The 26,083-nt window shown below is 39.1% G+C and overlaps 2 protein-coding genes across 11 annotated transcripts in view; one reads left to right on the plus strand and one right to left on the minus strand.

The window, feature by feature from the left end:
• Positions 1 to 25,966, minus strand: LOC139547599 (coiled-coil domain-containing protein 158-like). Of its 3 annotated transcripts, none has more exons than XM_071356533.1 (14): positions 21,026 to 25,966; positions 18,814 to 18,936; positions 5,215 to 5,236; positions 5,005 to 5,093; positions 4,824 to 4,901; positions 4,443 to 4,541; positions 4,275 to 4,353; positions 4,055 to 4,113; positions 3,823 to 3,862; positions 3,625 to 3,715; positions 3,503 to 3,545; positions 3,296 to 3,331; positions 1,481 to 1,548; positions 1 to 621 (listed from the first exon to the last, which is right to left on the minus strand). In XM_071356533.1, the coding sequence occupies exons 1-14, from the start codon at positions 21,029 to 21,031 to the stop codon at positions 468 to 470; spliced, it is 987 nt and encodes a 328-aa protein (XP_071212634.1). In that variant the 5' UTR covers positions 21,032 to 25,966; the 3' UTR covers positions 1 to 467. The 3 variants fall into 3 exon arrangements, with proteins under 3 accessions (XP_071212634.1, XP_071212635.1, XP_071212633.1); XM_071356532.1 differs by lacking the exons at positions 1 to 621; positions 1,481 to 1,548; positions 3,296 to 3,331; ... (7 more) ...; positions 5,005 to 5,093; positions 5,215 to 5,236 and adding exons at positions 11,433 to 13,889; positions 14,751 to 14,818; positions 16,568 to 16,603; ... (7 more) ...; positions 18,392 to 18,480; positions 18,617 to 18,638 and having other exon boundaries at positions 21,026 to 25,960; XM_071356534.1 differs by lacking the exons at positions 18,814 to 18,936; positions 21,026 to 25,966 and adding an exon at positions 5,412 to 6,087.
• Positions 1 to 26,083, plus strand: part of LOC139547600 (golgin subfamily A member 6-like protein 22) — a 39,987-nt gene that overhangs the window by 9,733 nt on the left and 4,171 nt on the right. For 4 of the 8 annotated variants that reach the window (XM_071356535.1, XM_071356536.1, XM_071356539.1 and 1 more), the window contains exon 3: positions 9,979 to 10,085. The gene's annotated coding sequence lies outside the window, so the exon portion shown is untranslated. Of the gene's footprint in view, positions 1 to 1,271; positions 1,471 to 8,781; positions 9,529 to 9,959; positions 10,086 to 14,541; positions 16,037 to 26,083 lie in introns of those variants that run through there. The other 4 variants (XR_011669558.1, XM_071356537.1, XM_071356538.1 and 1 more) reach the window with 4 other exon arrangements.

Genomic DNA, 26,083 nt, shown 5'->3' on the forward strand with positions numbered 1-26,083 from the left:
TTTTACAGAATTTGGCAACCTTTTATTGACTATATGGAGAATCTCCCCCCACATCACATTGAATGAATCTCTATATTATCCTTATATAATGTTTCACACGTAATGTATAATATGTAGCCTACGGCAGGTGACCATATGATCCAAGGTCTCATTATAATCTTTTTTACTGTATGTTGGTATATATAATTATGATTTGTTTGATTTTTACTTTCTCTGTTACGCTCATCTGTTACTGTCACTTTGTCCTATTGTTGTCTAATATCTTTTCACGTTTGTCTTGAATGTTGTTAATTGGAAAATGCAAAAATAAAATATTCAAAAAAAAAAACACGTGTCCAATTTAGCTTGGTTGATTTTAAAGAAGACTTCTTGCAGTTGTTTGATAGAATAAGGCATATTTATTGTACTCTGCCTCACCCCGTGTCCTGAGAATAATTGCACCAAATGTAAAATTGTATGCATTGCCTTCATCTCTTGAATAGTGCTTTGAAAGCTTTCAGAACTTTGCAGGTTTTCAAATATGGCTTGTTGGTCTTGGTTGTTTTCGGGGGCTTGGGGATGGTCTTGATCAGGAACCCAGGTTTTCCTATTTTCAGCTTCTTCGAGGTTAGTTGAACAATCCTAGAAAGAAATCACAGTTCTTAGAGACGACTGCCCAAAATGTCCCTAACAGGGTAGATCTTGACTAATGCCACGTTCACGTGCTATAATAGTTATCGAAAATGCCGAGTTCAAACTATGAATTTTCACTTGAACGACCCTCCAAATCGGATTTACAAGTGGAAAACTGAGAAAGGTTTTTGCCGAGTTGTGACGTTTCACCACTGACCTTTTACCATTTAAACCAAAAGATGACAGTAAATCCGTTTTTTACAACTACAACCATGTCAATATGGATAAATAGGCGACATTTGTAATTTGATAAAGTAGCTAGTTTGGCCATATTGTCAATGTTAAGAATGCTAATGTAATTATGAGCAACGTCAGCTAGTTTATCAAGCTATCTAAAATCGTATTGGTTGGATAATTATTCCAACCAAAAAGCACATGAATGAAACAGTCGTATTTCCTTAGAAAGTAGGAAATTCCGACGAGCACGTGAGCGTGGCATAAGCACTCAACTGAACACAAAAAGGGGTTGTGGTTGTAGCTTTTAGTGTCATAGAATGTAAATGACGTTTTAGGGTTAAGGATGGGATGAAATTCCTTTCTATAGGATCATTTCAGATGTACACTCATCAATAATCAGTTTTTCTTTCATTTTTTTAAAGGAGACCGATCTCCTGCTGTAGTAGGAAGTAGAGGCTAGGGAGACAGGTATGTGGATGAAGACAGAGAGGAAGAACACGGACAGGCGCCGAGTAGTGACTCGAACCCCCCTAAACCGTGGCAGCATGCATGGTCCAGAGTCGAGTTTTAGCACTCGACATGCCTCCGACACTAATCTATTTCAATGGAATTCATTGACTGTTGGACTCACCTCTGGCGGAGTAGCGCTGTCTCATTCTTCTCCATGGCCAGATCATGCTCGGCAGCAGAGGCTTTCAGCTAAAGAGAATAAATGAATTACAATACTACTTGAAAGTATGTGATCCCCTTGTGCAATTACAGATTTATTTAGTATTTACCATAAAATCTCAATTTAATCAGAATCAAGTCTTTATTATCTGACAACAGGTTTATATTTAACAATACTATATGTTGGTGTAGAAGAAATCATGCGTGTAGTATACTTTTTTTGTTTTTAAAGGAATTAGTGCAGGTGCAAAAATAAGTGAACCCCAAGTTGCATTGGTTAAATCAGTAGGTATGTAGAATAAGGTGGTAAATAATTGGGTACCAACTGAACCAATAAAAGGAGAGATCGTTAGGACAGAGTTTGGGCGGGACTATGATAATAGAGATAAGAAACCTGGTCAGTTTGGTGTTACCCATCCAGGTGAATACAAAGCAGACCATGCCAAGAGGAAAGGAGATGTCAGAGGACGAGGGTAGTGAGAGCACATCAGTCTGGGAGAAGGCTATAAAAACATCTTAAAAAGATTTGAGCTCAGTCCACTGTGAGACAAATCATTTACAAATGGAGAGCATTTAACATGACAGCAACTTGGCCTGGAAGTGGACGCCCTTCCAAAGTATCCTCAAGAGCCACAAGAACAATAATAAATCAGGTAAAAGCAAACCCAAACATAACACCTAGAGATTTGCAGACCTCCCTTGCTGCATCTCCGGTAACTGCATGCTTCAATAATAAGAACACTGAATCCAAATGCCATTCATGGGGGAGTTGCTAGGAAGAAGCATCTGCTGTCAAAAAAGAACCAAACTGCCCGTCTTAACTTTGCCAGAGACCACCTGTATAAACCTGAATGTTTCTGGAAGTCCATTCCCTGGACCAATTAATCCAAAATTTATATTTTTGGTCACAATCAACACCGCTATCTTTGGCGAAAACCCAACACTACCCATCACCAAAACAACTTTATCCCAACAGTCAAGCATGGTGGTGGGAATATCAAGATCTGGGGATGCTTTTCCTCATCTGGACCTGGATGACTCCACATCATTAAGGGAACCATGGATTCTGAGGTATACCAGGAGATTCTTGAACAGAACGTCAGTCCATCAGTCAAGGAGCTGAAGCTGGGTCGAAAATGGGTCTTCCAACAAGACAACGACCCAAAGCACTCAAGCAAATCTACCAAAGAATGGCTCACGAGAAAGAAGATTTGTGTTTTGGATTGGCCAAGTCAAAGTCCTGACCTAAATCCAATCGAGATGCTGTGGCAGGACCTGAAGCAGGCAGTTCATGCCAGACACCCCTCAAACCTCACTCAATTGGCTGAGTTCTGTAAGGAGGAGTGGGCAAAAATCCCTCAAAACAGATGTCAGAAACGGATTACTGGCTATAGGAGACGTTTACTCCAAGTTATCGCTGCTAATGGAGGTGCCACAAGCTATTGACTGAAGGAGTTCATGTATTTTTGCACACATCAAATCTGAGTTTCTGTTAAATAAACCTATTTTGTTAAAAAAAAAATGGTTAAAAAATATATCAGATTTATTTGGTTTCTGTCACTTACTTGGAATGTTTTTATTACGAATTGGGGTTTAGATAAGGATTTTATATGCTTATATTATAGCAAAATAATGAGCAGCCCTGTAGGGTTCCCATACATTCAAGCAGCACTGTATATCTTAGTGTACAGCAAAACACAGAGTAACTAGCAAAATGTAGCTAATAACACCTTAGTGCAACTACAGTAGCTAACTTTAAAGTGAATGATCTCCTTACAGATATGGTCTGGATTTTGTCTTGTAGCGTGTCAATCTGAGGAGAAAACAAAAATTGCATTAGAAATGTGTGCAAAGACATCCTATCACGTGACCCAATATGAGTGTTGATACTGGGGCGTATGGTTTGGTTTAAGTACTTCGTAGTTTAGCTTACTATTGAGCGGTTATGGATCAGTATTTGGCAGGCTGTCTTAGGCTTACTTACATGTTGCTTTTCCTCATGTTTGCCTTGAATCAGGGCTTTGGTCCTGTGAAAAGACAAACACCAATGTACATGTCATGTGAATGAGAACAAATATGATCAAACTAATATAAAAATCCACTTACAGCTCATTTAGAGTCTGTCTATACATCTTCTCAGTGCTGTGGAGTTTTTGATGTAGAGCGGCATTCTTCTCTTCAAGCTGACAATTTTTGTCTGTTGCAAAGTAAACAGACATACATGTAAAGTAAAGAAAATATCAATACAGAATAAAGTGATTCTGGCTGGTGGGACATATGTTGTGTGTTTGTAACATAGCCTACCCCGAAGACCCCTGTTCACCTCCTCCAGTGTGGATTTGATCTGTAGAAGATTCTGCATTTTTAAGTGCTAGAGCCAGCAAACAACTGATCCATTGTAAAATATTATAGTATTTACAGTTTTGGGGTAAACTGAAAAGAGGGTGCTCTCTGTAATCACACCCATTCTTTTCATCTACTTATTTCAGTAACTTAACCAAATGTCTCCTAGCTTACAGACTATACATTAACTTACTAAGGTTGCATCCTTCATCACAGTGACCTCGATCTCAATGTTTTCCTCACTCTTGATATCTGTAACAAAGATAATTATTTGATCAACATATCAATGCACATTTAGTTATAGATAACCCTGCATGCTTCTACCCTCGAACAATCCTGACAAGTAAGCTTAGTAGGTCGATAAACAGTTTGCAAACGTTTTATACGCTGATCAAACTGTGTGATTTACTCACTGGTAGATTGGTTGTTGGTGGCACTAGGGATCCTGGCATCCCCACCGTGATGCTCTTTAAGTGGTTCCAGCAGTCCCCACTGTTGGGAGCCATAACATAAACCCCATTAAGATAGCTCTTTATCATCATACCAAACGAGTGAGTTTGATTGAGCAGTAATGGACTTACAACAGCTTTCAGTTTCTGTATGCGTTCAACACGCTCCTGGAGTTGTAGATGAAATGCCTCCATTTCTCCAGCTCTGATGTCCCATTGTTTCTTCATATCCTTGGGATAAAAGAGATGGGCTCAATGTTAACTGTGTGATAAACGTCTGACCATGACAATTAAACAAATTGATAAATGGACTATACTTTGACCGTGAGTTAATAGTTCAAATACATTTTCAGATGTTATTTGACTTTGCACCTATAGAACTCCATACATTTCCAGTAACTAAACATTAGTCAATGTCAGTCTATTAGACATGATGACACATTGGTCATACACTGTAGAGGGCAGGGAAACTAGTTAAAGGGGTTTAGGAATAAGAGTTCTCGGACTGCTTACCTCCAGCTCCTGATTATCCTCCTGAGAGGACTGCAGGCATGCCCTCAACCTTTTCACTGGCGCGTCATAGTCCTTCAACTAAAACCAACCAGATTTAGAACAGAAGTTACAATTATCATGGAAAAGTATATGTTATTCAAGTCCAGAATGTCCCAGGTCTTACTTAGCTTCTGAAACGTACCAGTATCTCCATTTCAGACAATTGAATCATTATGTCACATTTATTTTTCGATAGCTGGGCGAGTTTCACGTTTAGCTTTGTCTCAGTCACTGGAGATACAGAGGGGAATATGAAATTAGTCTTGGTTCAGGCATGACTAAGGAGCTTGACTAAGTACAAAAGCTTGCTTCTCCTCATCTGAGCTACTTAATGAAAGGTAGGACAACTCACATAGACGTATCCTGCTTTTGATCTATAAGAAACAGAGACAAGGCAATGAGAACAACATTCAAACATGGACTACATCATACATCATTAGAAGATCAATCAAACTGCAAAATGAGCCTTTCCCTCAATTCCTTTCATTTCCATAGGAAGTTGAAGTGTATGAAAATTGTTGTAACATGGTAATAATACAAAAGGTTTACCGCATGGACGGTCCTCCATAGGAATATCACACCCAAAAGAATCAGGACAGCAGGGAGAGTGAGCTCCCATCCCACTCCAGGATGGGTTGCTCCAAACCATTCCTCTTCTAGAGAGAAGAGAAACTGGACAAACAAACAAATGTCACATTACCATTTATTATGGAATTCACATCAGATGGAATGGACTGTCAGTGAGGTAGAAAGGTAGATTACCATAAAGGATCTCTGTGGGTACTATTTACCAGTGGTGTAAAGTACTTTAATAAAGTACAAATCACCCCAAAACTACTCAAGTAGTACTTTTACTTTTTAGCTGCACCAACGTGTCGGAGGAAACACTGTTCAACTGACAACCCAAGTCAGCCTGCAGGCGCCCGGGCCCACCACTATAGCGAGATGTGCCAAGTAAAGCCTCCCCAAAACCCTGCCCTATTGGCTGGGCCAATTGTGCACCGCCCTATGGGACTCCCGGTCACGGCCGGTAATGACACAGCCTGGTATCTAACCCCAGGCTGTAGTGATGCCGCAACACTGCGATGCAGTGTCTTAGACCGCTGCGCCTATGGGGAGGCATACATTTTCCCTGACACCCAAAAGTACTTGTTAGAATTTTACTGGGTGACTTTCACTTTTAAGGTATCTTAACTTTTATGTATGACAATTGGGTACTTTTTCCACCACTGCTATTTAACTACTCTTTCAACGAAAGCCATTTCACATTTGCATTAAGCTCCATAGACTATCCCAGCAACAAGCCCTTCAAACTTCTACCATTATTAGCCTACTTCAATACAAGCAAGCACACATTATGTTCAGGAAATGTCCTTGTCTAGTTTTGTACTCAGGCCTACATCCTTTAGTCCTCCAAGAAAAAGCGCGAAGAAAATTGTAAATTGGTCAATCACTCCTTGGTCGGGCATCGTCATGGTGGGCCAAGGAGAACCAAACTCCGGTACACCTGCTTCTTCATACACATCCATATCGATGACTGAACCAAAATACACAAGAGTCTATTTTTTAACTGCATGCTTTGTGACGTCATAATAGAGACAATATCAAGCCGCGCCCCCTAGTTACTGTTGCGAGGTCTTTTTCTTCTTTTTTATTTTTTTTATTCACAATACAAAAATCTACTTACATTGCTACATCAAACATGTCTAACAAAACAAAGGTATTAACAAGAAAATACTCAAACATACAAAAAAGATCAATAAAATAATACTACAAATATTTTATTTTTGTGCAATTGTATTCACTCTGAAAAGATCTTATTATAATAATTCAGGAAGATGTTATTCTTGTTGTTATTCACTAGGGTTAATGTTTTAATAAGATAATTCAATTAAATCAGAAAAATGTGTAATTTTATCATTGCAATAGTAACATATTATATCATTCATGTCAAAAACATAGGCAGTGTTCATAATGGTAAATAAGTATTTTGCAAGGTTTTCCCAAAATGCTGACAAATTTACATTCAAAGAACAAGTGAGACAGATTCTCACCTTTTTTGTAGAAAACGCAGATATTATCAATAGCCACAAATTTGGATATCATAGAATTACATGGATATACCTTATGTAAAATTTAGAAGTGCACTTCCTTAACTTTGTTTGGTATACAATAATTGTAAGGCCTTAACCATGCATTTTCCCAGACAATGTCAGGAATAAGCATGTTCCAGAAACAGATAATGGCGCACATAGATAGGGCAGCCGTGCTTCTAGCACCTAGGTAACTTTGCAGTATTTTATTTTTTTATTCCTCTCGGTGTAAGTTGGTTTTGTGAATGAAGAATTTGTCTTATATATTTATTACAACAAGATCTCTCAAGTAAGCCCATGCCTTCCAATCTGAGTTCTGGATAAACTTTGTGATCATTCCCTAAATTAAGATGAGTTTTCATAAGTCTAGTTAGACCACTTGGAACGGCTTTGATCACAGAAATAAACAATCTGAAAGGTATTGGAAACTCTTTCAATGTTATAAATTGTTCATATGTGAGAATATTACCCTTGTTGTCAAAAATATCAAGAACAAAGTCAACATTCCTCTCATGCCAGCTGGGGTAGAACAATTACTTATTCCTTACAGTTATATCTGAATTATTCCACAAAAGAGCTTTATGTGGGGAAAAATTGTGCAGGAAACATATTTTCCAGGCCATTAAAGTTTGTTGGTGAAACCTAATTTAGCAGGTAATCTTTCAGAAATATAATTACATTTCAGTAAAAATTGAAGACCTCCCAATTTATTAAACACATTATTTGGAATGAAATACCATATTGAATCAGTATTGATCAAACATTTTTTCAACCAGTGTTATTTATGTCAACAAAATCCAACACTTCTAGACCGCCTTCAGCTCTTTTGTTAGAAAGGACAGATTTTTTTAGTTTGTGAGACTTATTGTTCCAGATGAAGTCAAGAAAGGTCTTATTAATCTCTTTACAAGTAGCTGGATTTACATATGACGACAATGAGGGGTACACAAAACGAGACAGTCCCTCTGCCTTGGACAGAAGTACTCTCCCAAGTATAGAAAGATCCCTTTGTAGCCAATTATTAAATATATTTTTAGTTCTCTTAATTTTAGGAGAGAAATTCAAATGTTGTCTAAGTGTTTTTTTGAGAGATGTATTCCTAAATGTTTAACACAGTCCTTTACAGGAATATTTTCTATTTCTTTATCATCAGAGTCAAATAAACATAAGATTTCACATTTAGAAACATTCAGCATTAATCCTGATGCAATAGAAAATGCAGTTAAAGTATTAAGGGCATGGGCGACCTGGTCTTTGTCTCTTAAGAAAAGAGTAGTATCATCAGCCAGTTGGGAGATTTTGATTTCTTTGTTTAAAATGGTTAAGCCATACAAATTTGAATTATTCAGAATATCTAGAGATAGAAGTTCCACAACCAAAATGAGTAAAAATTGCGAAATTGTGCCTCCCTGTCGTACACTTCTGTTGATACTGAATCTTTTGGAAGTATTAGGGATTAGTAACACAGAACTCTTTATATCTTTGTAAAACATGCGAATTACTTTAATAACATTTTCACCAAATCCAAAAAGTTTAAGAGACCTAAAGAGAAATTCATGTTCAATTGTGTCAAAGGCTTTATAGAAGTCCAAAAATAGGACAACCGCATCTGAGTCAATTGCATCTGAATAATCTATACGGTCCAAGACTAAACGAATGTTAGAGCTTATGTGACGGCCCTTCATAAATCCTGTTTGAGTCTCACTTATAATGGTATCTATTCCTTTCTTTAATCTTTTGGCATAAACCATAGCAATCAATTTGTCATCAACATTTAATAAAGTAATTGGTCTCCAATTGTCAATGAGAGAAGGGTCTTTATCGGGCTTCGGAATCAATGAAATAATGCCCTGTTTCATAGTGGAGACCATTTCCCCATTATTAATGCAATCTTGAAACATATTGAAAATCGGGTCTTCTAGTAACTCCCAAAACTGTCTATAGAATTCAACTGACAGGCCATCAGGGCCAGGTGATTTCCCTTTTTTCATTGAATTCAGAGCCTCTCTAACTTCTTCAATAGGCTCTGCATTATACCGCCTCCAACGTTCTATTTTACTTCCGATCGGGTTGATGACTTCCGGAGCGAGTTCTGCTATTGTTTTTATCATTAGCTTACCAGCTATCATCGATGCATTTCTGACTGAAATAGTTCGCAATGACTACGTTTAAATTACAGCCCCGCGAAGGAGGTGCTAATGAACATTGTTCAGTGCCTCTGTGTTCAGTTTCTTCCAAATCCATCGTTTCCCGGTCGATGTAGAGCTCAGAAAACGGTGGTTGGTGGCAGTACGTCGTGACAACTTTGCAGTCACCAAACACACAAATGTGTGTAGTACACATTTCGTCGAAAGTGACTTTGTTGAGGGAAAAATTGGGGGGCGACAATACCTAAAAAGAGGTTTTGTTCCTACTGTCTTCGCGTGGAACTGGCACATTAAAAAGAGACCCGGTGTTTGGGAAAGAAGACTGAACCTCCTGCTCCAACTGAGGGGGATGAAGAACAAGGTGCGCTGCCAATGGACTGTGCCGTCTCTGATCCGGTCCAGCGCATGGGCCAAGCCAGTGTAAATGTACATGTGCTTATTTTCTAGCAGCAAAATAATCATTTGTTTATCTACGACATGTATCAATCGTTTGTGTGGAGCTTGTATTGGCTTTAATTAGGCAATGAGTAACAGGGGTGGGGGAAAGAAATCAAGTAAACACAGAATAGCCAGAATGCAAGATTGAATACAATGTCAGAGATGTGTAATTGATTAACTGAACTGTTGAACATTTGCTGAAATATATATATTTTTAAACAAATCTATTCTACTGTAGTTTTCTTCACAAGAACATCAATACTTATTTTTCATAAAACCACTAAACTTGGCACCCATGCAGGGGATCCATTCAGGTGCGAGATAAGACACTTCTGCAGGTAGTGGTAAAAATAAATGTGGTCAACCTTCTCTCTTATAGTTTTTGAAACCTGTAGATCTTTATATATCCTTTCAACTAGGATGTCCTTCTGTGCACAGATGACAAAGTCACACCAGCTACAACCTGTGAGAAGGATTTGACCTTGCACCTGCCAGTAGGAAGCATGAGATCTCTTCAACTTCAGCTCTCCCTTCTGTATCTTCAGGTAAGGGCAGTCAACATAACTTGGAACATTTGGGCACTTGACCTCTAAGAGTCCAAAGTGTGGTCTCACACTGGGATCAAATATGATGCCGTCTGGAGAGGATCCTAACCACGGAGCATCTGGGTGCACTACGAAGCCACACGGAAAGAAGTTAACATTCTTCAGTGTGAAGTACTCCTGTACAGCCACTGGCTTCATGGCGAGCCCCCTCTTCATCTCCATGGTCTGCATACCAGACCCCTTGAACATTCGCTCAGCTAGGTGGTCAGCTGAGGTCTCTCCCCGGACATGGCAAACCTCTCGGAAACGAGAGGATGTTATTCTCATTTTCCTGAGCTGATGCCATTCCAGGCTGCTGCTCTGCTCCCTTGTAGCAACCTGGATTTTTTAGTAGCTTGTAAATTCAGGGAAATCAAGTGACGATCAGAAAAGGGAGCCAAATGATGATCTACATCTATAACAAATTGTAACAAAAAAGGGGAAATTAGGAATAAATCTATTCTAGATTTAAGTGACATAGTTTTGTTGGTCCAGGTATAACCCTTAGCATCCGGATTGAAATAACGCCAGGCATCCTCAACACAGAGATCCTTGCATAATGTAATGATAATGTAACTATTTTGAGGGTTTTGACTCGTTCTAGGAGGAAAACGATCAGCAGATGCATCAGGTGTTTCATTAAAATCCCCTGAAATAATTAGAAAAGCCTCTGAGTATTTGTTGCTTAAATCCTGTACTTTCCTGGTAAATTGGGTAAAAAGGGTCTTATTAGGAGCATGTGAGTTATGTCCGTATACATTACAGATGATGAAAATAGCATTTAAGTTTAACAGTTACTATGACCCATCTGCCGTCTTGTGAAGATGTGGATTCTAGAATGTCACCTTTACACTTGTGAATAAGTGTCAAAACACCAGCAGAATGATTTGATCCATGACTGAAATAGGCCATTTCTCCCCATTGTGCTTTCCAAAATTTCAAATCACTTCCACCCGAATGAGTTTCCTGAAGAAGGACAAAATCTGCGTTACTGTGTTTACAGTATAAAAATAAAGCTTTCTTTTTTGTAGGATTTCTCAAACCCCTAGTATTCAGACTAACAATATTGAGTGAATTGAAAACGAACTCCTGCATTAAAAAAGAAAGAACTACAAAATACACAAGACTATTTTTTAACTGCATGCTTTGTTACTTCAATATAGAGCCATTATCAAGCCGCGCCCCTTAGTTACTGTTGTGAAGTCCGACACGTTTTTTTTTCTTCCAGCAAAGCGCATTTCCGCATTGAAATGGATTGTAACGGTGCGTAGAGTGATGGGTGTGGAGTCAGGTGCAGAGAGCAGAGGATTCGGAAAAACACTTTATTCCGTACAATAACCGCGCACAAAGGGGGTGACGCCGAACACAGGCGTAAACACTCCCAAAAAATTTACTACACGGGCACATATGCTGTACAGCGGACAATCCAAAAACAGAGACACTCCTATACCAAATACAGCAAAACAATCCCGCACGAACACAGGCGGGCTTACTGAACTTAAATAACCCCAACCCAAAAAACCCAAACAAGGAACAGGTGAAACCAATTAGACCCAACAAAACGAAAAGGGAAAAAGGGATCGGTAGCAGCTAGTAGACCGGCGACGACGACCGCCGAGCGCCACCCGAACGGGAAGGGGAGCCACCTTCGGTGATATTCGTGACATGGATGGAAGGCCTACGGGTCAAAATGATCTCAAACTGTGTTGACACAGATGATAAAATTAAACCCATTGTCAAGGAATGATGGGCTCTTGATTGACAAGCTGACGCACCAACTATTGTATCATAGGCCTAATTATCATAATTCTTTAGCCAGCAGCTGAAGGTTCTGATTACAAAAATAACACATTTAGTTTGGCTAGTTAGTTTTAATTTGGAAACACTCAATTCATTTAAAAAATGTAATTATTTATTTGTCAACTCCTATACACAACCCTCCCATGCAAATTAATAACAGGTAGGCCTAAATATGTTTATTCTTAACTGCATACAAAATTATTTCCAACAACCAACTCAGTAACATAGGCCTACAAGTGCTCAACAAGTGCTCAACATAAAATCTTGAGTGGTATGAACACACATCAGATAGGAATCAAATGTATAGGCCTAACAGTCCGTAAGGGACCAGACACCAGAGCATCTGTATTTAAACGTGCCCTCTTTAATAGGCAATTAACTTCAGTTTTTATGTTAAACCCAATGGATGCCTTTATGGATTTAAGTCAAACACTTATTATACTGTGTGACGAAGCAGACTCAGTGAGTCTCTGTTGTTACTAAAGCACATTGTTGAATTTCACTTATATTGTTGGGTCTCCTTCTTATTTCCCTATAGGATATATATTTAGTCATTCGTTTCCCCAAAGTAGGCTTATACATCTTGTTAAAATATTTTTTTTAAATGCCATTATCATGAGTATTTACCCTGCACAAATCTAATGTGTTGGGGAAATGTTGTTCTTGTTCTTCTCGTACTTGAGTGAAACATTTAAATACATTAATTTACCCGTATGCAATCCTCCAAGATAAGTTTATGCAAGATAAGTTTACACCCGCAACACTCACGAGAAAGAGGATTTGTTCTGATTTTCATAAATTAGTATAGGCCTACATTTCCCTTTGTTTCTAGGCTAATTCGCCTGGACATCTATTCGTCCACTCTTGTCCTTCTCGTGCTTCTGCACAAAGCATTCAAGTGAACCATCTACGGCTGTTAAAATGTCCAGATGTTTTGGTTTCTTGGGCAGCTCAGGTCCCTAAAGAGAGTCTGGGTTGCAAAGTGAGGACAAATCGACCTTCACGTGGGGGTTTCCCGTCGCCAAAATAGCCCTGGAGACCTAGATAATAGACTTCATCATAGCCTACCATTTGGCTTTGGTAAATTACATTTACATTTAAGTCATTTAGCAGACGCTCTTATCCAGAGCGACTTACAAATTGGTGCATTCACCTTATGATATCCAGTGGAACAACCACTTTACAAGTGGTGCCGTTCCCCTCACAGCTCCGTAGGCAAGCACCATGGTCTTGTAGCGGATGCGAGCTTCAACTGGAAGCCAGTGGAGAGAGCGGAGGAGCGGGGTGACGTGAGAGAACTTGGGAAAGTTGAACACCAGACGGGCTGCGGCGTTCTGGATGAGTTGTAGGGGTTTAATGGCACAGGCAGGGAGCCCAGCCAACAGCGAGTTGCAGTAATCCAGACGGGAGATGACAAGTGCCTGGATTAGGACCTGCGCCGCTTCCTGCGTGAGGCAGGGTCGTACTCTGCGAATGTTGTAGAGCATGAACCTACAGGAACCTACAGTAAATGATGGGTTATGTGGCTTCCATGGAGTTCTTGGCAGGTAAGCCCCATGGAGTTGTATCTTACCTAATGGCAACAGAGCAGAAACCTGCATACAAAGGCATTTTTAAAGAGTTGGATGATATCTAATGAGACCTACCATATAAATTACATAAAACACGTGTCCAATTTAGCTTGGTTGATTTTAAAGAAGACTTCTTGCAGTTGTTTGATGGAATAAGGCATCTGGATTTATTTATTGTACTCTGCCTCACCCCGTGTCCTGAGAATAATTGCACCAAATGTAAAATTGTATGCATTGCCTTCATCTCTTGAATAGTGCTTTGAAAGCTTTCAGAACTTTGCAGGTCTTCAAGAAGGGCTTGTTGGTCTTGGTTGTTTTCGGGCGCTTGGGAATGTTCTTGATCAGGAACCCAGGTATTCCTATTTTCAGCTTCTTTGAGGTTAGTTGAACAATCCTAGAAAGAAATCACAGTTCTTAGAGAGGACTGCCCAAAATGTCCCTAACAGGGTAGATCTTGACTAATGCCACGTTCACGTGCTATAATAGTTATCGAAAATGCCGAGTTCAAACTATGAATTTTCACTTGAACGACCCTCCAAATCGGATTTACAAGTGGAAAACTGAGAAAAGTTTTTGCCGAGTTGTGACGTTTCACCACTGACCGTTTACCATTTAAACCAAAAGATGACAGTAAATCCGTTTTTGACAACTACAACCATGTCAATATGGATAAATAGGCGACATTTGTAATTTGATAAAGTAGCTAGTTTGGCCATATTGTCAATGTTAAGAATGCTAATGTAATTATGAGCAACGTCAGCTAGTTTATCAAGCTATCTAAAATCGTATTGGTTGGATAATTATTCCAACCAAAAAGCACATGAATGAAACAGTCGTATTTCCTTAGAAAGTAGGAAGTTCCGACGAGCACGTGAGCGTGGAATAAGCACTCAACTGACCACAAAAAGGGGTTGTGGTTGTAGCTTTTAGTGTCATAAAATGTAAATGACGTTTTAGGGTTAAGTATGGGATGAAATTCCTTTCTAAAGGATCAATTCAGATGTACACTCATCAATAATCTGTTTTTCTTTCGTTTTTTTTTAAAGGAGACCGATCTCCTGCTGTAGTAGGAAGTAGAGTCTAGGGAGACAGGTATGTGGATGAAGACATAGAGGAAGAACACGGACAGACGCCGAGTAGTGACTCAAACCCCCCGAAACCGTGGCAGCATGCATGGTCCAGAGTCGAGTTTTAGCACTCGACATGCCTCCGACACTAATCTATTTCAATATAATTCATTAACTGTTGGACTCACCTCTGGCAGAGTAGCGCTGTCTCATTCTTCTCCACGGCCAGAGCATGCTCGGCAGCAGAGGCTTTCAGCTAAAGAGAATAAATGAATTACAGTACTATTTGAAAGTATGTGATCCCCTTGTTCAATTACAGATTCTCTTAGTATTTACCATAAAATCTTAACTTAATCAGAATCAGTCTTTTTGATCTGACAACAGGTTTATATTTACCAATACTATGTGTTGGTGTAGAAGAAATCATGCGTGTACTATAATTTTTTGTTTTTAAAGGAATTAGTGCAGGTGCAAAAATAAGTGAACCCCAAGTTGCATTGGTTAAATCAGTAGGTATGTAGAATAAGGTGGTAAATAATTGGGTACCAAATGAACCAATAAAAGGAGAGATCGTTAGGACAGAGTTTGGGCGGGACTATGATAATAAAGATAAGAAACCTGGTCAGTTTGGTGTTACCCATCCAGGTGAATACAAAGCAGACCATGCCAAGAGGAAAGGAGATCTCAGAGGACGAGGGTAGTGAGAGCACATCAGTCTGGGAGAAGGCTATAAAAACATCTTAAAAAGATTTGAGCTCAGTCCACTGTGAGGCAAATCATTTACAAATGGAGAGCATTTAACATGACAGCAACTTGGCCTGGAAGTGGACGCCCTTCCAAAATATCCCCAAGAGCCACAAGAACAATAATAAATCAGGTAAAAGCAAACCCAAACATAACACCTAGAGATTTGCAGACCTCCCTTGCTGCATCTCCACTAACTGTGAATGCTTCAATAATAAGAACACTGAATCCAAATGCCATTCATGGGGGGGTTGCTAGGAAGAAGCATCTGCTGTCAAAAAATAACCAAACTGCCCGTCTTAACTTTGCCAGAGACCACCTGTACAAACCTGAATGTTTCTGGAAGTCCATTCTCTGGACCAATTAATAAAAAATAAAAAAACTTGACCTTTTTGGTCACAATCAACACCGCTATGTTTGGGGAAAACCCAACACTGCCTACCACCAAAACAACTTTATCCCAACAGTCAAGCATGGTGGTGGGAATGTCAAGATCTGGGGCTGCTTTTCCTCCTCTGGATCTGGATGACTCCACATCATTAAGGGAACCATGAATTCTGAGGTATACCAGGAGATTCTTGAACAGAACGTCAGGCCATCAGTCAACGAGCTAAAGCTGGGCTGAAAATGGGGCTTCCAACAAGACAACGACCCAAAGCATTCAAGCAAATCTACCAAAGAATGGCTCACGAGAAAGAAGATTTGTGTTTTGGATTGGCCAAGTCAAAGTCCTGACCTAAATCCAATCGAGATGCTGTGGCAGGACTTGAAGCAGGCAGTTCATGCCAGACACCCCTCAAACCTCACTCAATTGGCTGAGTTCTGTAAGGAGGAGTGGGCAAAAATTCCTCAAAACAGATGTCAGAAACTGATTACTGGCTATAGGAGACGTTTACTCCAAGTTATCGCTGCTAATGGAGGTGCCACAAGCTATTGACTGAAGGAGTTCATATATTTTTGCACACATCAAATCTGAGTTTCTGTTAAATAAACCTCTTTTGTTAAATAAACAATGAAAATATATCATATTTTTTTGGTTTCTGTCACTTACTTGGAATGTTTTTATTACGAATTGGGGTTTAGATAAGGATTTTATATGTTTATTTTATAGCAAAATAATGAGCAGCCCTGTAGGGTTCACATACATTCAAGCAGCACTGTATATCTTAGTGTACAGCAAGACAGAGTAACTAGCAAAACGTAGCTAATAACACCTTAGTGCAACTACAGTAGCTAACTTTAAAGTGAATGATCTCCTTACAGATATGGTCTGGATTTTGTCTTGTAGCGTGTCAATCTGAGGAGAAAACAAAAATTGAATTAGCAATGTGTGCAAAGACATCCTATCACATGTGATCCAATATGAGTGTTGATGCTGGGGCGTATGGTTTGGTTTAAGTACTTCGTAGTTTAGCTTACTATTGAGCGGTTATGGATCAGTATTTGGCAGGCTGTCTTAGGCTTACTTACATGTTGCTTTTCCTCATGTTTGCCTTGAATCAGGGCTTTGGTCCTGTGAAAAGACAAACACCAATGTACATGTCATGTGAATGAGAACAAATCCTAATATGATCAAACTAATATCAAAATCCACTTACAGCTCGTTTAGAGTCTGTCTATACATCTTCTCAGTGCTGTGGAGTTTTTGATGTAGAGCGGCATTCTTCTCTTCAAGCTGCCAATTTGTGTCTGTTGCAAAGTAAACAGACATACATGTAAAGTAAAGAAAATATCAATACAGAATAAAGTGATTCTGGCTGGTGGGACATATGTTGTGTGTTTGTAACATAGCCTACCCCGAAGACCCCTGTTCACCTCCTCCAGTGTGGATTTGATCTGTAGAAGATTCTGCATGTTTAAGTGCTAGAGCCAGCAAACTACTGATCCATTGTAAAATATTATAGTATTTACAGTTTTGGGGTAAACTGAAAAGAGGGTCCTTTATGTAATCACACCCATTCTTTTCATCTACTTATTTCAGAAACTTAACCAAATGTCTCCTAGCTTACACAGACTATACATTAACTTACTAAGGTTGCATCCTTCATCACAGTGACCTCGATCTCAATGTTTTCCTCACTCTTGAAATCTGTAACAAAGGTGATTATTTGATCAACATATCAATGCACATTTAGTTGTCGATAACCCTGCATGCTTCTACCCTCGAACAATCCTGACAAGTAAACTTAGTAGGTCGATAAACCGTTTGCAAACTTTTTATACGCTGATCAAACTGTGTGAATTATTCACCGGTAGATTGGGTGTTGGTGGCACTAGAGATCCTGGCATCCCCACCGTGATGTTCTTTAAGTGGTTCCATCAGTCCCCACTGTTGGGAGCCATAACATAAACCCCATTAAGATATCTCTTTATCATCACACCAAACGAGTGAGTTTGATTGAGCAGTAATGGACTTACAACAGCTTTCAGTTTCTGTATGCGTTCAACACGCTCCTGGAGTTGTAGATGAAATGCCTCCATTTCTCCAGCTCTGATGTCCCATTGTTTCTTCATATCCTTGGGATAAAAGAGATGGGCTCAATGTTAACTGTGTGATAAACGTCTGACCATGACAATTAAACAAATTGAAAAATGGACTATACTTTGACCATGAGTTAATAGTTCAAATACTTTTTCCGATGTTATTTGACTTTGCACCTATAGAACTCCATACATTTCCAGTAACTAAACATTAGTCAATGTCAGTCTATTAGACCTGATGACACATTGGTCATACACTGTAGAGGGCAGGGAAACTAGTTAAAGGGGTTTAGGAATAAGAGTTCTCGGACTGCTTACCTCCAGCTCCTGATTATCCTCCTGAGAGGACTGCAGGCATGCCCTCAACCTTTTCACTGGCGCGTCAAAGTCCTTCAACTAAAACCAACCAGATTTAGAACAGAAGTTACAATTATCATGGAAAAGTATATGTTACTGCAGGTATGCCCCCGACCTTTGCACCCGCGAGTCATAGTCCTTCAACTAAAACCAACCAGATTTAGAACAGAAGTTACAATGATCATGGAAAAGTATATGTTATTCAAGTCCAGAATGTCCCAGGTCTGACTTAGCTTCTGAAACGTACCAGTATCTCCATTTCAGACAATTGAATCATTATATCACATTTCTTTTTCGATAGCTGGGCGAGTTTCACGTTTAGCTGTGTCTCAGTCACTGGAGATACAGAGGGGAATATGAAATTAGTCTTGGTTCAGGCATGACTAAGGAGCTAAATCTACTGTATAAAATGTAAGTAAAAAAGCTTGCGTATCCTCATCTGAGCTACTTAATGAAAGGTAGGAAAACTCACATAAACGTATCCTGCTTTTGATCTATAAGAAACAGAGACAAGGCAATGAGAACAACGTTCAAACATGGACTACATCATACATCATTAGAAGATCAATCAAACTGCAAAATGAGCCTTTCCCTCAATTCCTTTCATTTCCATAGGAAGTTGAAGTGTATGAAAATCGTTGTAACATGGTAATAATACAAAAGGTTTACCGCAAGGACGGTCCTCCATAGGAATATCACACCCAAAAAAATCAGGACAGCAGGGAGAGTGAGCTCCCATCCCACTCCAGGATGGGTTGCTCCAAACCATTCCTCTTCTAGAGAGGAGAGAAACTGGACAAACAAACAAACAAATGTCACATTACCATTTATTATAGAATTCACATCAGATGGAATGGACTGTCAGTGAGGTAGAAAGGTAGATTACCATAAAGGATCTCTGTGGGTACTATTTACCAGTGGTGTAAAGTACTTTAATAAAGTACAAATCCCCCCAAAAACTACTCAAGTAGTACTTTAAAGTACTTTTACTTTTTAGCTGCACCAACGTGTCGGAGGAAACACTGTTCAACTGACAACCGAAGTCAGCCTGCAGGCGCCCGGGCCCACCACTATAGCGAGATGTGCCAAGTAAAGCCTCCCCAAAACCCTGCCCTAACCCGCTGGGCCAATTGTGCACCGCCCAATGAGACTCCCGGTCACGGCTGGTAATGACACAGCCTGGTATCGAACCCCAGGCTGTAGTGATACCGCAACACTGCGATGCTGTGTCTTTAGGAGGCCCTAAATAATGTACTTTTTATTTCATACATTTTCCCTGACACCCAAAAGTACTTGTTACATTTTGAATGCTTAGCAGGACAGGAAAATTGTCTAACTCATGCACTTATCAAGAGAACAGCCCTGGTCATCCCTACTGCCTCTGATGGCGGACTCACAAAACACATACACTTTGTTTGTAAAAGTGTTGGAGTGTGCTCCTGGCTATCCGTAAAATAAAACAACAAGAAAATTGTGCCTTCTGGTTTTGTTAATACATGCAATTTGAAATGATTTATAGGCTACATTTACTTTTGATACTTAAGTATATTTAAAACCAAAAACATTCATTTAAGTAGTATTTTACTGGGTGACTTTCACTTTTACTTGATTTTCTATTAAGGTATCTTAACTTTTATGTATGATAATTGGGTACTTTTTCCACCACTGCTATTTAACTACTCTTTCAACTAAAGCCATTTCACATTTGCATTAAGCTCCATAGACTACACCAGCCACAAGCCCTTCAAACTTCTACCATTATTAGCCTACTTCAATACAAGCAGGCACACATTATGTTCAGGAAATATCCTTGTCTAGTTTTGTACTCAGGCCTACATCCTTTAGTCCTCCAAGAAAAAGCGCGAAGAAAATGGTAAATTGGTCAATCACTCCTTGGTCGGGCATCGTCATGGCAGGCCAAGGAGCACCAAACTCCGGTACACCTACTTCTTCATACACATCCATATCGATGACTGAACCAAAATACACAAGACTATTTTTTAACTGCATGCTTTGTGACGTCATAATAGAGACATTATCAAGCCGCGCCCCTTAGTTACTGTTGCGAGATCTTTTTCTTCTTTTTTAATTTTTTTTATTCACAATACAAAAATCTACTTAAATTGCTACATCAAACATGTCTAACAAAACAAAGGTATTAACAAGAAAATACTCAAACATACAAAAAAGATCAATAAAATAATACTAAAAATATATTATTTTTGTGCAATTGTATTCACTCTGAAAATATCTTATTATAATAATTCAGGAAGATGTTATTCTTGTTGTTATTCACTAGGGTTAATGTTTTAATAAGATAATTCAATTAAATCAGAAAAATGTGTAATTTTATCATTGCAATAGTAACATATTATATCTTTCATGTCAAAAACATAGGCAGTGTTCATAATGGTAAATAAGTATTTTGCAAGGTTTTCCCAAAATGCTGACAAATTTACATTCAAAGAACAAGTGAGACAGATTCTCACCTTCTTTTTCGTAGAAAAAACAGATATCATCAATAGGCACACATTTGGATATCATAGAATTACATGGACATATCTTATGTAAAATTTTGAAGTGCACTTCCTTAACTTTGTTTGGTATACAATATTTGTAAGGCCTTAACCATGCATTTCTCCAGACAATGTCAGGAATAAGTGTAACCGGTGCTGTACTGCACCGCTGTAACTCTGCGTTGTGTGTGGTTGATTGAGACTATAAACGTGGACTTTGGAGATCAGATAGTTTTAATCAAGCAGAATTCACTCGCTGCATCCTGCATCTCTCATAGTGCATCAAAATGATTTTTGAATACAAAAAAATAGTACAGCTTCTCCCTATTATACATAACATATTTTACATAGATAAAACCACATACCTGCATCCAAAAGAAAATAAAACATTTGTAGAGCACATATGTTCTGCGAATCGTCGCCTCTTTCTACAACAGATGCACAATACAAGGGACTGGGATCGTTTGAGGAGCTAGCCATCGTTCACACATACAATAGCCTGCTAATACCTTAGCTAGCTATTAACCACATGTTGAATTCAGAATGTTGATATCATCCTAAAAAGTACAATTACATCTTAACAATACTTATGAGTAACATCTAAATATACAACATTATTCATGAACAAAACACTGTGTGTATGACTTTGTGCTTAAAATATTCAAACTTTTCTGAAGACGACAGAAAAAGCGTGTCTACCTCTCATAGTGCATCAAAATGATTTGAGCACGAGCACGCAGGGCAAAACGTAAGTACACACTCCCCTACTCCCAGGATGCAGGCATGCATAATAACAAATCAACATGACATATTCATATATGAACCTGGTGAAATTCACACAGTACTTTAACAACTGTTACATAAGCATGTTCCAGAAAAACTTTCCTCTCGGTGTAAGTTGGTTTTGTGAATGAAGAATTTGTCTTATATATTTATTACAACAAGATCTCTCAAGTAAGCCCATGCCTTCCAATCTGAGTTCTGGATCAACTTTGTGATCATTCCCAAAATTAAGATGAGTTTTCATAAGTGTAGTTAGACCACTGTGAACGGCTTTGATCACAGAAATAAACTCTGAAAGGTATTGGAAACTCTTTCAATGTTATAAATTGTTCATATATGAGAATATTACCCTTGTCGAAAATATCAAGAACAAAGTCAATATTCCTCTCATGCCAGCTGGGGTAGAACAATGACTTATTCCTTACAGTTATGTCTGAATTATTCCACAAAAGAGCTTTATGTGGGGAAAAATTGTGCAGGAAACATATTTTCCAGGCCATTAAAGCTTGTTGGTGAAACCTAATTTATTTTTTCGACCACTTTATCTTGAAAGTGTTATTTATGTCAACAAAATCCAACACTTCTAGACCGCCTTCAACTCTTTTGATAGAAAGAACTGACTTTTTTAGTTTGTGAGACTTATTTTTCCAGATTAAGTCAAGAAAGGTCTTATCTCTTTACAAGTAGCTGGATTTACACATAACGATAATGAGGAGTACACAAAACGAGACAATCCCTCTGCCTTGGACAGAAGTACTCTCCCAAGTATAGAAAGATCCCTTTGTAGCCAATTATTAAATATATTTTTAGTTCTCTTAATTTTAGGAGAGAAATTCAAATGTTGTCTGACTAAGTGGGTTTTTGACAGACTTATTGCTAAATATTTAACACAGTCCTTTACAGGAATATTTTCTATTTCTTTATCATCAGAGTCAAATAAACATAAGATTTCACATTTAGAAACATCCAGCATTAATCCTGATGCAATAGAAAATGCAGTTATAGTATTAAGGGCATGGGCGACCTGGTCTTTGTCTCTTAAGAAAAGAGTAGTATCATCAGCCAGTTGGGAGATTTTGATTTCTTTGTTTAAAATGATTAAGCCATACAAATGTGCATTATTCAGAATATCTAGAGATAGAAGTTCCACAACCAAAATTAATAAAAAAGGCGAAATTGTGCCTCCCTGTCGTACACTTCTGTTGATACTGAATCTTTTGGAAGTATTAAGGTTTAGTAGCACAGAACTATTTATATCTTTGTAAAACATGCGAATGACTTTGATAACATTTTCACCAAATCTAAAAAGTTTAAGAGACCTAAAGAGAAATTAATGTTCAATTGTGTCAAAGGCTTTATAGAAGTCCAGAAATAGGACAAGCGCATCTGAGTCAATTGCATCTGAATAATATATGCACGAATTGATTGTGAGACTGTGTTGCAGCCCACGAATTGATTGTGAGACTGTGTTGCAGCCTGGTGATGGTGACATACTGAACAGTTCGACCTGGACAGGTGTACGAGAGTTGTGATTGTATGTTTGTTTGTACAGCTATGGCTGTCTTGTTATTATTTTGTGTATTCACTAAACACCCACATTTGTATTTGTGTGGGAAATGTTTGTAGTCTATGGTTGCTGTTTGTATTTCATTGAACTTTAGGCCCATACAAAGACAAATCACACAACATAGACTACCAAATAACCTTAGGCAAAAATACACTAAATAAAAGTCAAGTGAAAATAATTATAAATGTCTTGATCAATTATGAGTAGCTAAACACTATCGTCTTTTGGACACTGATGCGCAGGAGAACCCCTAGCTGTCAATCAAGCAGCGTTTCAAATGACGCAACAATACAGCTCCAGACCAGAGAAAGTTAATGCCAAAGATATTTGCATATATATTTGCCCGCAAAGAGGGCATCAACATGGAAGTCACACATACGCCCAGGTAGTGAGCGGGCAAACAGGCCCAACCCCCACTCTTACACTCGCCCAAGCCAACGGCATGTACCAGATGCTCAGCAGGCTCTGCTCACACTTACTGGCCTGAGGCCAAACCACGACCAACAACATTGGACACTTTATGGAACAAAAAGCCTTCACTATATCATCCTGGAATATCCAAGGCCTGAGGTCATCTGCCTTTGGCCTAAAGAGCAGGAACCCGGACTTCACCAAAGAAATCGGAAATGCAGACATTGTCATCCTGCAAGAAACATGGTATAGAGGAGACGGACCCACTGGTTTCCCTCTAGGTTACAGAGAGCTGATAGTCCCATCCACCAAACGACCAGGTGTGAAACAGGGAAGGGACTCAGGGGGAATGCTAATTTGGTATAGAGCAGACCTAACTCACTCCATTAAATTAATCAAAACAGGAACATTTTACATTTGGCTAGAAATTCAAAAGGAAATTATCTTAACAGAGAAAAATGTCCTCCTGTGTGCTACATATATCCCCCCACTAGAATCCCCATACTTTAATGAAGACAGCTTCTCCATCCTGGAGGGGGAAATCAATCATTTCCAGGCCCAGGGACATGTATTAGTCTGTGGCGACCTAAATGCCAGAACTGGACACGAACCTGACACCCTCAGCACACAGGGGGACAAACACCTGCCTGCAGGTGACAGCATTCCCTCCCCCATATGCCCCTCTAGGCACAACTATGACAACATAACCAACAAAAACGGGTCACAACTCCTGCAGCTCTGTCGCACGCTGGGTATGTACATAGTCAATGGTAGGCTTCGAGGGGACTCCTATGGTAGGTACACCTATAGCTCATCTCTTGGCAGTAGCACTGTAGACTACTTTATCACTGACCTCAACCCAGAGTCTCTCAGAGCGTTCACAGTCAGCCCACTGACACCCCTATCAGACCACAGCAAAATCACAGTCTACTTGAACAGAGCAATTCTCAATCATGAGGCATCAAAGCCAAAGGAACTGAGTAACATTAAGAAATGCTATAGATGGAAGGAATGCAGTTTGGAAACCTACCAAAAAACAATTAGGCAACAGCAAATTCAATCCATTTTAGACAACTTCCTGGGTAAAACGTTCCACTGCAATAGTGAAGGTGTAAACTTGGCAGTAGAAAATCTTAACAGTATATTTGACCTCTCAGCTTCCCTATCAAATCTAAAAATCTCAAATAGAAATCCGAAGAAAATGAACAACAATGACAAATGGTTTGATGAAGAATGCAAAAATCTAAGAAATAAATTGAGAAACCTGTCCAACCAAAAACAGAGACCCGGAAAACCTGAGTCTACGCCTTCACTATGGTGAATCACTAAAACAATACAGAAATACACTACGGAAAAAGAAGGACCAGCATGTCAGAAATCAGCTCAATGTAATTGAAGAATCCATAGACTCTAACCAATTCTGGGAAAATTGGAAAACACTAAACAAACAACAACACGAAGAATTATCTATCCAAAATGGAGATGTATGGGTAAACCACTTCTCCAATCTTTTTGGCTCTATAACAAAGAATAAAGAGCAAAAACATATACATGATCAAATACAAATCCTAGAATCAACTATTAAAGACTACCAGAACCCACTGGATTCTCCAATTACCTTGAATGAGTTACAGGACAAAATAAAAACCCTCCAACCCAAAAAGGCCTGTGGTGTTGATGGTATCCTTAATGAAATGATCAAATATACAGACAACAAATTCCAATTGGCTATACTAAAACTCTTTAACATCGTCCTTAGCTCTGGCATCTTCCCCAATATTTGGAACCAAGGACTGATCACCCCAATCCACAAAAGTGGAGACAAATTTGACCCCAATAACTACCGTGGAATATGCGTCAACAGTAACCTTGGTAAAATACTCTGCATTATCATTAACAGCAGACTCGTACATTTCCTCAATGAAAACAATGTACTGAGCAAATGTCAAATTGGCTTTTTACCAAATTACCGTACAACAGACCATGTATTCACCCTACACACCCTAATTGACAACCAAACAAACCAAAACAAAGGCAAAGTCTTCTCATGCTTTGTTGATTTCAAAAAAGCCTTCGACTCAATTTGGCATGAGGGTCTGCTATACAAATTGATGGAAAGTGGTGTTGGGGGTAAAACATACGACATTATAAAATCCATGTACACAAACAACAAGTGTGCGGTTAAAATTGGCAAAAAACACACACATTTCTTCACACAGGGTCGTGGGGTGAGACAGGGATGCAGCTTAAGCCCCACCCTCTTCAACATATATATCAACGAATTGGCGCGGGCACTAGAACAGTCTGCAGCACCCGGTCTCACCCTACTAGAATCCAAAGTCAAATGTCTACTGTTTGCTGATGATCTGGTGCTTCTGTCACCAACCAAGGCGGGCCTACAGCAGCACCTAGATCTTCTGCACAGATTCTGTCAGACCTGGGCCCTGACAGTAAATCTCAGTAAGACCAAAATAATGGTGTTCCAAAAAAGGTCCAGTCGCCAGGACCACAAATTCCATCTAGACACCGTTGCCCTAGAGCACACAAAAAACTATACATACCTCGGCCTAAACATCAGCACCACAGGTAACTTCCACAAAGCTGTGAACGATCTGAGAAACAAGGCAAGAAGGGCATTCTATGCCATCAAAAGGAACATAAA

The sequence above is a fragment of the Salvelinus alpinus genome, chromosome 21, assembly GCF_045679555.1.
Source record: "Salvelinus alpinus chromosome 21, SLU_Salpinus.1, whole genome shotgun sequence".
Classification (NCBI taxonomy): Eukaryota; Metazoa; Chordata; class Actinopteri; order Salmoniformes; family Salmonidae; genus Salvelinus; species Salvelinus alpinus.